The 11,453-nt window shown below is 33.9% G+C and overlaps 1 protein-coding gene across 1 annotated transcript in view; it reads right to left on the reverse strand.

The window, feature by feature from the left end:
- scmh1 (Scm polycomb group protein homolog 1) overlaps nt 1-10,399 on the reverse strand; it is a 14,970-nt gene extending 4,571 nt beyond the window's left edge. Inside the window, exons 1-4 of the mRNA XM_016231372.1 lie at nt 10,322-10,399; nt 1,992-2,051; nt 1,774-1,842; nt 1,618-1,694 (exon numbers count right to left, since the gene is read on the reverse strand). Coding sequence (XP_016086858.1) covers nt 1,618-1,694; nt 1,774-1,842; nt 1,992-2,022 — 177 coding nt within the window. The 5' untranslated portion in view covers nt 2,023-2,051; nt 10,322-10,399. The remainder of the gene's footprint in view (nt 1-1,617; nt 1,695-1,773; nt 1,843-1,991; nt 2,052-10,321) is intronic.
- Nucleotides 10,400-11,453: the final 1,054 nt, after the last annotated feature.

The following is an 11,453-nucleotide window of genomic DNA, read 5'->3' on the forward strand; positions in this document are numbered from 1 at the left end:
TACGGTTGGTACGCTCCTTGTAGAGGGCCCAGCACGTTCCATTGGAAGCTCAACTGGGTGCGGAGTGCCTCAGACCGCCCACGCTACTGCCTGAAGTAGCCCCCCCTGGCTGCCGCCATGAGGAGAACTAGATCAAGGCAGAGGCAACGGAACTCCGCCCCTTGAGGAAACGGAGCTTGGCCCGCGACTCCGAGATGATCCTCTTCCAGCAATGAGAAGATGACTCATCCACAAACGCCACCTCAGCATGCTACATGCCCAGGCACGTGAGGCAGCGATCGTGACCATCACCCAGCGTCAGGTAACGACCGCATCCAGAAACGCCCGGGTGATACATTGTCTATAGCAAGACCCACATCGTCTTTACAAAGACGTAACGTCAAGTTTGCCACGCAACGTCGTCTTTAAAAAGATGCACCCGAAATTGCTCTTTTAGGGGAAAAAGAGTTTTTTGTTGAGATGCATATTAAACAAAAATAAGTTTGCATGTGTTTTTTGTTGAGATGCATATTAAAAAACATAAGTTTTCATATATGTTTTTTGTTGAGATGCATATTAAAGAGAAATAAGTTTGCATATATGTTTTTTGTTGAGATGCATATTAAAGAAAAATAAGTTTGCATATGTATTTTTTGTTGAGATGCATATTAAAAAACATAAGTTTGCATATGTATTTTTTGTTGAGATGCATATTAAAGAAAAATAAGTTAGCATATGTATTTTTTGTTGAGATGCATATTAAAGAAAAATATGTTTGCATATGTTTTTTTTGTTGACACCAATAATTAGGGAGACGTAACAGATGCATCAGGCTTTTATCAGACTATATGTCTGATTTAGTGAGAATACGGAGGAAAAACCAGCTCGATTTTATTCAGACACTCAAATTGAGCAAAAATATGTAATTTGGTGCATTGTTGATATGTACATGATCAAAAAGTGATCAAAGAGATCTTTATAACAGTAGAGCAGATACTGACATAAAATTATATAAATATCAGTGGTCGCTCTATATCGCCAATAATATGTCTCAGTAAGAAGAGATTGAAATGATTCAAACATATAATGCAGTGATTGAGAGCTGAAGAAATAAAGGCTCCTCAGAAGATGTGAGATGTTCTGGAGCCTCCGCTGGGGAACAGTGAAAGTAAAGCTTCTGGAAACAAACGCTCCTCAAAAGATCCTGAGGATCAGATTTGAGACTCTAAAACATGATTGATGGAGAATCAAGTAAAGCTGAGCTGCTTCAGTGCAGTAAGTGTTCATCTGGAGATATTACTGCAGTTATTCTGATGCTTACTTGAGAAAAATCAGTCAAGATTTGACAGCAGAAAGACACGTGAAGCTCCAGCAACAGTTACACTAAAAGAGAGCTCTGACTGGATAAAAAACTCAAAACTCTCAATCAGAGACAGAAGGCATGCAGGAGATTATGTGCGACAGCAGAGTTTGATCATGATGATCATTTAGAGCCTTAGAAATGTAATCAAATATGATACAGTAGGCTTTAAAGGGTTAATGTGATTTTTATTCACAGAACACATGAAAAGTTAAAAACATGGCCATCCCATCATTCCTCAGAGACGAGTCCTGACGGGATTTGACTGCCGGTCTCACCTGTCTGAAGCAGCTGGGAAGAGCGGGAACGGACGACGACTCTGTTAAATACGCGTCCCATGAGAACGACTCGGTCACTGCAGCAGAGAAACACACATGAGGCGCTTCACAGACTCATTACCATCACATTCAGTGCTTACAGTTCAAAGTCAGTACCTTTGACCGGTCCAGGACCTGTGAGAGACATGCTCCGGCCCGCTTTGTCCTTCTTACTGTCCTTGTGATCTGCAAAAGAGAAATGAATGAACAATAAACAAATTCAGTAGGTGACTCTCATGTAGAGCATTTCTGGTCACAATGTTTGGGTGAGTACACGATGAGTGAAGTGTCATTTTTGGGTGAACTCTCTGTAAGTCTGTCTGATTGTGTTTTACCTTTCAGTGCCGTTCGGACCATGTTGAGCATCGGCTGCTGTATGAACGTCCTGCAGAGATCTGAGAGACACACAGAGGTCATGCAGATCTGTCAAACGTCTAGCAGCATGGTTTTAAAATGCCTCGTTAAGTTAAAGTAGTTCAAAATGAGTCTCTCAAGTGAGATGCATTTCATAGAGCAGCAGAATTCACAGAAGGTTAGTTTTTAATGCTTGAATTGCTCCAATATTAGGATAATTCTTTATTGTATTGCAATTTACAAATGGGTCATGGGTTTAGAGGACCAAACCTGCATAAAAAAAAAAAATGAATGAATGAAAGTTTAAAAATAAAGAAATAAATGTAATTCTTTATTATATTACAATTTACAAATGGGTCATGGGTTTGGAGGACCAACCCTGCATAAATAAATGAATGAATGAATGAATGAAAGTAAAAAAAATAAATACAAATAAATGTAATTCTTTATTGTATTGCAATTTACAAATGGGTCATGGGTTAGGAGGTATGGAGGACGAAACCTGCAAAAAACAATAAATAAATAAATAAATACACAAATAAATACATAAATGTGTGCATAAATACACGTATTCTTGTTTAAATACATAAATAAATAATTATACATGTGATGAAAGTCTATTTATTTATTTATTGTTTTTGCAGGTTTGGTCCTCCATAGTTTGGAGGACCAAACCTGCAGAAATAAATAAATGAATGAATGAATAAGTAAATAAAAGTTCAAAAAGAATAAAAATAAATGTAAAAATAAATACAGAAAATAATACATAAAGGAAAACGGTAATAAAAATAAATTCAGGTTTAAATTTGATTACAAATGAATTATATTGGTTTTATCAAGTCATTTATTTCTTTATTTTCCTAGTATTAATTAATTAATTAATTAATTTTTACATTTTTGCAGGGTTGGTCCTCCATACATGGGGCATGAATTTTTGTTGCATTTGTTTTAAAATAATTAATAATACCAAAATATCACACACACACAATACAGCAAAAAAAAGTCAACATTGATAATGATAATAACTATTATTAACTATTATTAATAATTAAGCATCAATAATAAATGATATATATTGATATATTTGATATTTGAATGATATAATTGTACAAAATTACTTTTGATATAAATTTTGATACCTATATATTATATTTTGGTGTGTACACACACACACATACAAGTTATTTTTAAATGAAAACACTGATATTTTAGTTTTTCTCAAGACAAAATAATAATTACATTAACACAATTTATCACAAAATGTACAGTCACTGATGCTTGAGGAAGCAAAACACACAATTTTGAAAATGAATTGTAATGTGTGTAAACGAAGCTGTATTTTTTTTGTCAAATAGCTTCATCGGGGTAGTAATCCGTCCTCATCATGCAGATTCAGTAAGAGCCATGTGAACTCATGAGAAGAACTATTAAAGCTAAACCGTGACTCACGGCACAGGACACGGATCTCTCTCTTATGAGACATGAAACAGAAAACACACTCTCTGTCGAGGGATGGAAACTTCCCAAAACACACAAACACACACTTCATTTCAGCCGCCCACGCAAACACACACTTCCTTCATACGGCAAAGAACGTAAAGCATCTGATGAGCGAAATCTCCTGCGCTGAGCTCAGACGGACGCATCTGACGACAATAGAGGAGTCCTGTTAGATCATAATTGAATCCACACGCCGGCAGACAATTATAGACGGAAAAAATTAGTTGGTTATTTATGTCAAGCAATTATAGAGTTAATTCCGCTCGCGTCTCCAGTGACCTTCTCGCTCTGTCGTTCAGTTGTTCAGTCTGCCGTCATAATCGCGCTCTTTCACCCTGACTCTCCTCCGCTCGGGTTTCACTTTCGCAGGCCACAGAATAATGTCAGTGTTTCTGTGCTAAAGCACTCAATGTCTCTCCAACCAGGGCTATTGACAAAAACTTCAACCATAAATAAACACATTTTCATTACTTCAAATATATAATAATAATAAAAACCTTATTTATACTAATTAAAGTAACTAAAACTAAAACCATAGAAAAACCGTTTCATTACCTGAAATAAAATCAACTTTAACAGAATATAATAATAATAATAAAACCTTAAAGGAAAGAAAATATTAAAAATAAAATATATAAAATATAATTTGTTATTTCACAAATTTGCCAAGGCAGCATTTTCACTTAGTTTATTTATACTAATTAAAGTAAATAAAACTAAAACCATAGAAAAACCGTTTCATTACCTGAAATAAAATCAACTTTAACTGAAATAAAATGAAATGTAAAAAAGTAAACTAATTTTATTTCAGCTAGTTGCCAAGCCAACATTTCTCATCTTTGTTTAGTTTCCCTTGAAGTACTACATTTTAAAATAACTAAAATATATAAATAAAAGTCATTACTTGAAATAAACATGAACTAAAATTAAATTAAATATACAAAAAAACAATTTTTTCAAAAAACAGTACATTTATTTGAGCTAGTTGCCAAGGCAACATTTTTCATTTTCACTTAGTTTAAATTGAAGTACTAAAGTAACTACATAGAAAAAAATAATTACTTGAAATAAGATAAAATAAACTGAAATAAAATCTTAAAAAGTGAACTGTATTTCAGCTAGTTGCCACGCCAGCATTTCTTATTTTTGTTTAGTTAAACTTGAGGTAGTAAAATAACAAACGTAAAACTAATAAAAACTTAATAAAAACATATTTAAAAATAACAAAAATCACAACAAAAAATACTAAACTTGAACTAAAATTAAAATGAAAACAAACTACAAAAATTAAACTAATTTTAAATATTATTAAAAACTATTTGTCTAAATTTGTCACAATTACGGTATAAAATAATTTTATACTCGAATTACACAGAAACTCGCTCTGCTCGTGTTTCATGAGATCCACTGTGTGCTAAACGTTTAAAAAAAAAAATAAAATCTTACAATAAAATAGCACAAATTCAATTTATGAATGTCATTTGTTGTCAGATATTTTAATATCTTAACTTTTATCCATTTTTCACTGTTTAATACACTGGAAAAAAAGTGTAAAAAACATTTTCACTATGAAATTGTTAGTAAATTTTACAAAATAATTACAAAGAAAATGGCAAGTAACATTAAATAAAACACTAAATTAAGTAGAAATTAAACAGTATTTTCTAATAAAACTTACTCGAATAATCTTTGTTTTAATTCCATCATGTTGTATTACCGTGTAGTAACACATTTCTGTTATGGTCAGTTTTGTGTGGAGTTGATCGTCTGTGAGAACAACAGATCCTTCATTAAAACAGCAGCTGCCCTGCAGCTCTAATGATGTGTGCGGGGTCAGAGGTCATCGCTAATCGATTCTCCTGCTAACTGCGAACCATTTCTGAATCACACTTCATTTGCTCAGATTTCAGCTGTAATATTAGTGAAACTGGGAATAAATACAATCAGAACTTCCTTAAGATTCATAAAACAATCATTACGTTGAAATCGGAACCAAAACCATTAACTAAATATGCATGAATCTCATTAAATGTCATTTTTTACCTCAAATTCAGAAGACTTTTTTTTTATTATTTACTTTATTATTTTAAAACTCATCATGGTTTAATTTATGCAAAAAATCTTAAGAGTCCTTAAACAGACTTTATATATCACATAATTTTTCCTTTTGATTTTGGGATGAATTCTGACAGATATTTCTTTGTAAAATACACTAGAGATCAGATTCTCAGTCACTTCTAATGATGTTATTTTAGATTTCAGCTTTTCTCTACATCAGAGAGCAAACTATATGTACACAGCGCTTAAAAAACACAGTATTCAATGCAATCACAATAGGCAAAATGACTCAAATATTCCACACAAAGAACGTCCTAGAGTCGCAGACACACACACACACTCGCACGCATGCACACACACACACTCGCACGCATGCACACACACACACGCACACAGACACACACACACACGCACACTCACGCACACACACACACACACACACATGCACACACACACACACATGCACACACACACACTCACATGCAGACGCACACAGTCTCACGCACACGCACACACTCACAAACACGCACACAGACACACACACACACAGACACACACACACACAGACACACACACACGCACGCACACACACTCGCACACACGCACACACACACACAGACACACACACTCGCACGCACACACACACACACACACTCACTCTCACTCACACACACGCACGCACACACACTCGCACACACGCACACACACACACAGACACACACACTCGCACGCACACACACACACACACACTCACTCTCACTCACACACACGCACGCACACACACTCGCACACACGCACACACACACACAGACACACACACTCGCACGCACACACACACACACGCACGCACACACACTCGCACGCACGCACACACACACACACACACTCACATGCACACGCACACAGACTCACGCACACACGCACACACTCCGTTTACATGATTGCAAAGATATTATTTAAACTGAACTGAGCTGGATGTTGACATCACTGAATTCAATGATGAACTGTCTTTAACTGAAAAATGAGTGTTTACTATTGTCATTTTGCATTATTGACACTATTTTCCTAATTAATGCTGTTCAGTTGCTTTGTCACAATCTGTATTGTTAAAAGCGCTATATAAATAAAGGTGACTTGACTTGACTTGACACACACACACACTCACATGCACACGCACACACTCACGCACGCACACGCACACACTCACGCACGCACACACACTCACGCACACACACACATGCGCACACACGCACACGCACACTCACACACACACACACACACACACGCACACACACACATACGCACACACTCACACTCACACACGCACACACGCACACACACGCACACGCACACACACACATACGCACACACTCACACACTCACACACACTCACACACACGCACACACACACATACGCACACACTCACACACTCACACACACTCACACACACGCACACACACGCACTCACGCACACTCACGCACACACTCACACGTCACTGTTTTGTGTCAGAATGATGAACTTACAGTCAAATGATAGTTTATGGGAAAAAATACTGAAAACAATTTTTCTTTTGGAAACATTTTTTGTGATAATGTTTATTTGATTTATCTGTTTTTATCTCGATTAATTGAATACAATTCAGATAAAAAGCTCCTAAAACTAACATTAGGAATCTCTCCTGACCCATAAATCTGATCATATTCCTGAAATGGTTTTGATAATCAGTTATTCTGTTTATTATTTAAATAACTGGATAAGAGTCATATATATATATATATAAAAAACAGCAACCTAAAACTAACAAAAAGCAGTAAACGGATGCTATAAATATAAGCAGAATATATGCATATAATAAATATATACAAACATAAGCAGAATTTCAAACTGAGAAGTGAATGCAATAATTTACATACGTTTTTTTTCAATGTTGTAAATACAGGATTTCTGGAGTTTTTTTTTTTTTACAAGAAAATACTATTTCAGCCTTTGTTACTTTACTTGTTTTATATTTCACATTTAATTCAATGAGTTACTTGTCATTTCTTTGTATTTATGAAATTTACTAGCAATTTGCGATTGAAAATTTTCAACACCAATTTTTTTTCCAGTGTGCAACAGTTTATGTAAAATAGTGATGGAAAATTGGCCAAAGGTTAGGCAAAACTGAATTTAATGTCACAATTACTGCATGTAAAAATATTATTATGAATGTATTACACAAAAAAGTTAGATCCACTTTATGCAAATACGTTTTTACTTATAAAACTCACACACACACACTCACAAACTCACACACACACACACACTCACACACATACACACGCACACACACACTCTCACACACGCACACACTCACACACACACACACACACTCACACACACACACACACACACACACACACACACACACACACACACTCACACACCCACACACAAACACACACACACACTCACAAACTCACACACACTCACTCACAAACACACACACTCAATCACACATACGCACACGCACACACACACTCTCACACACGCACGCACACACGCGCACTCACGCACACACGCACACACACTCACAAACTTTTTAAATTATTATAGTGTTTATTAAATATTGAATATAAAATAAATTGTTATTACATATTATTATATTGACTTTTATTAAACAAAGTAATTAAGGTTAAAATGACTATTAATATTATCATTAATTGAACATTTCAGACATCAGCACATCTCAGGGATGAAAACCCATCTCTCTGACTCGCCTACAAAGCGCTTTATCATAACATATCCCATAATTCCCCTGAGATTCCCACAGCAAAGGAATCAGGAATCTCTCTGATCCCATCCTTCCCTGAGGCGTCACATTCCTGAGACTCGTCCGCCCCAAAAACACAACACACAGTACCAGCGGTCCGATCCGCCACACTTCCAGAATCATTCCTTCACAGAAATGTTCATTTCGAAGCTTCGTTTGATTCACCGCTTCACTCGTTTGAGAGCTGATTGACAGGTGGGCGGGGTTTAGTGTTGTGATTGGGTGTGGTGGGCGGAGTTAATCTGTGATTCTCTTGCTTTTCGTCGTTCACAACAACAAGCACGCACGCTGCTCAGGACTGCTTTCATTTGCATGTTTGATTTCAAGCGGTTTGCATCATACAGCACGTGTCCCTGCCTCCGTCAGACACTCTCTCTCTGCATCACAGACACATCACAGCAGAACATTCAGCACACACCAGACATTTACATCACTCCCAAACACCTGCACGAGCCTGCGCTCCTCCCTTACATTCATTTATCATGCAACCTGAAAACGCACAGCTGACACATTTATTTACAACAATAATAATAAAGAAAGAAAGAAAAAAAGAAAAGAAAAAAGAGATAAAGATTCTGAAAGTTTCCCATATTCATTTTTACTGAATTAATCATTATTTTCCAAAGTACCACAGTTACTCATATGCTTGGTATGGAATTTATTTTTATTTTATTTTATTTTTTTGTGATACAAAGCGTAAAAAAATATATTATGCTATATATATATATATATATTAGTGCTGTCAAATGATTAATCACATCCAAAATAAAAGTTTTTTACATAATATATTTATATATAATATAAATTATATATATATATACATACATATATATATACGTAAATATTTATATACATAAAATATATACATGTTTGTGTGTTTATATACATAATAAATACAGTACACACAAATATTATGAAAACAAAACTTTTATTTTGGATGCGATTAATCTATGTATCTATCTATATAAAACATTTTATTTAAAATTTTATATAATATATATATATATATATACAATTTTAAATAAAATGTCAATTTAAATGTAAATTTAACAAGAATTAATACATTTATAATAAACTTATATTACTTGTAAAATATTATCATTAATTATTTATTATATAAAAAAGTATATACATAGCTACACATTAAATGTATCATAATTACAAATTAATACATAGATATATAATTGTAATTAAATATAACATAATAGTACTATAGTGCATATATATATATTATTATATTATTTAGTAATTAAAAAATATAATATATATAATAAAATTGTAAGTAATCCATTGAAAGCACACGGAGAAAGAAAATCTGTTAAACATTTGGAAGAATATCAGAACCACATATATAATAAACAATTAATGTAAAAACACTTTAGCTGCTACAGAGAGACACTGTGATGGTATTTAATAATTACTATATTAATTTTTCAAGGCATTTACATGGAATTTCTAAATACTTATAATAATACTATGGTACATCTCGGGGGAGAAAAAAAACATGGTGTTACCAACAAAATACATGACAACTGTGTTTTTTGTTTTTTTTTGCGTAAACTTTGTAAACAATATCTGTGTTTTGAACTGTGCATAACTGATGTAATAACGCAGTAATACTGCTATCTGAGCTTGGCGGTGAAAATATGAGTGTGTTTACAAACAGAGATGACTACACCCCCCCTCTGATCATACACACCATCAGCGATATGATCAATATCGACGAAACATAAACATAAACGCGTTATTTGATCAGACTCTTCAGAAATAACAACATCAGTGACCGCCAGCAGCGCAGAGAGTGCTGGACACCAGGCGAAATAAACGCCTGATTTATCATATGCAGCCTTTGCAAAAGCCCACCGTTGCCATCCCACAAGAACGACTGATATCCTAACATATGGGAGAGGATAGAAGAAGTGCGGAAATGTCGACCAACCTTCGCGATTTTGTCGAAATGTAGACAGAATTCAGCACTTTTCGCAGCTCTCCGTCGCCATGTTTGGGTCAGAACTGCGCATGCGCAGACGCGGGGCAGCGTCGCGTGTCTCGCGCATACGCACGCAGTATTGTGAAAACCTATTGCTCTGTTTATTAAAACGAGTGGAATCGTAAGCATTGTTTAAATCAAGCTTATTATCAGTATTATTTAATTAATAATTAATTAATTGATTGTAACCAGTCATAACGTCTGCGATTTACTAGGACAATTTATTTATTTGATTTATTTTATTTATTTTATTATTTTATTTATTTAGTCATTTATCAGACGCTTTTATCCAAAGCGACTTCAAAAATGAGGACAACAGAAGCAATCAATTGTAGCATTAAACCAACTAAAAACAGATCCAAAGCTAAAAGCTAAAACTTTATAAATGCTACTTATGCACGTTTTAAAAATAAAGAAATTAAATAAAAAATGACAAATGCATACAACAAAATGTCAAAATTTAACATTTAAATGAAAAACCAAAAATAAAGCTAAAAACAATTCAAAATATTAAAGAACAAAAGGTATGAGAGTATAATAACGAGATCCAAAGCTAAAAGCTAAAACTTTATAAATGCTACTTATGCACGTTTTAAAAATAAAGAAATTAAATAAAAAATGACAAATGCATACAACAAAATGTCAAAATTTAACATTTAAATGAAAAACCAAAAATAAAGCTAAAAACAATTCAAAATATTAAAGAACAAAAGGTATGAGAGTATAATAACGATTCTAACATAACACCAAAATGTATGTACAACCATATATATATATATACACATACACACATTTATAAATTCAATATATATATTATTTCATTTCCATTTAGTTTGTTGAAGTATTAAAATAACTCAAATTAAATAAAGCTGAAAACTTAATAAAAGACCTATACAGACATAATAAATTCAGACATCATTTAACTCAAATTAAAATAAATAACAAATACAACTAATACAAATCAAACTACATTAGTTTATCAGTAATCCTAAAACAATAACACTGAGCCAAACACACATGCTAAAATAACAACAACTTACTGACACATAGTAAGAAATGGTTATAAAAGTGAAACAAGTAA

Source organism: Sinocyclocheilus grahami, unplaced genomic scaffold, assembly GCF_001515645.1.
Source record: "Sinocyclocheilus grahami isolate Dianchi unplaced genomic scaffold, SAMN03320097.WGS_v1.1 scaffold389.1, whole genome shotgun sequence".
Taxonomy (NCBI): domain Eukaryota; kingdom Metazoa; phylum Chordata; class Actinopteri; order Cypriniformes; family Cyprinidae; genus Sinocyclocheilus; species Sinocyclocheilus grahami.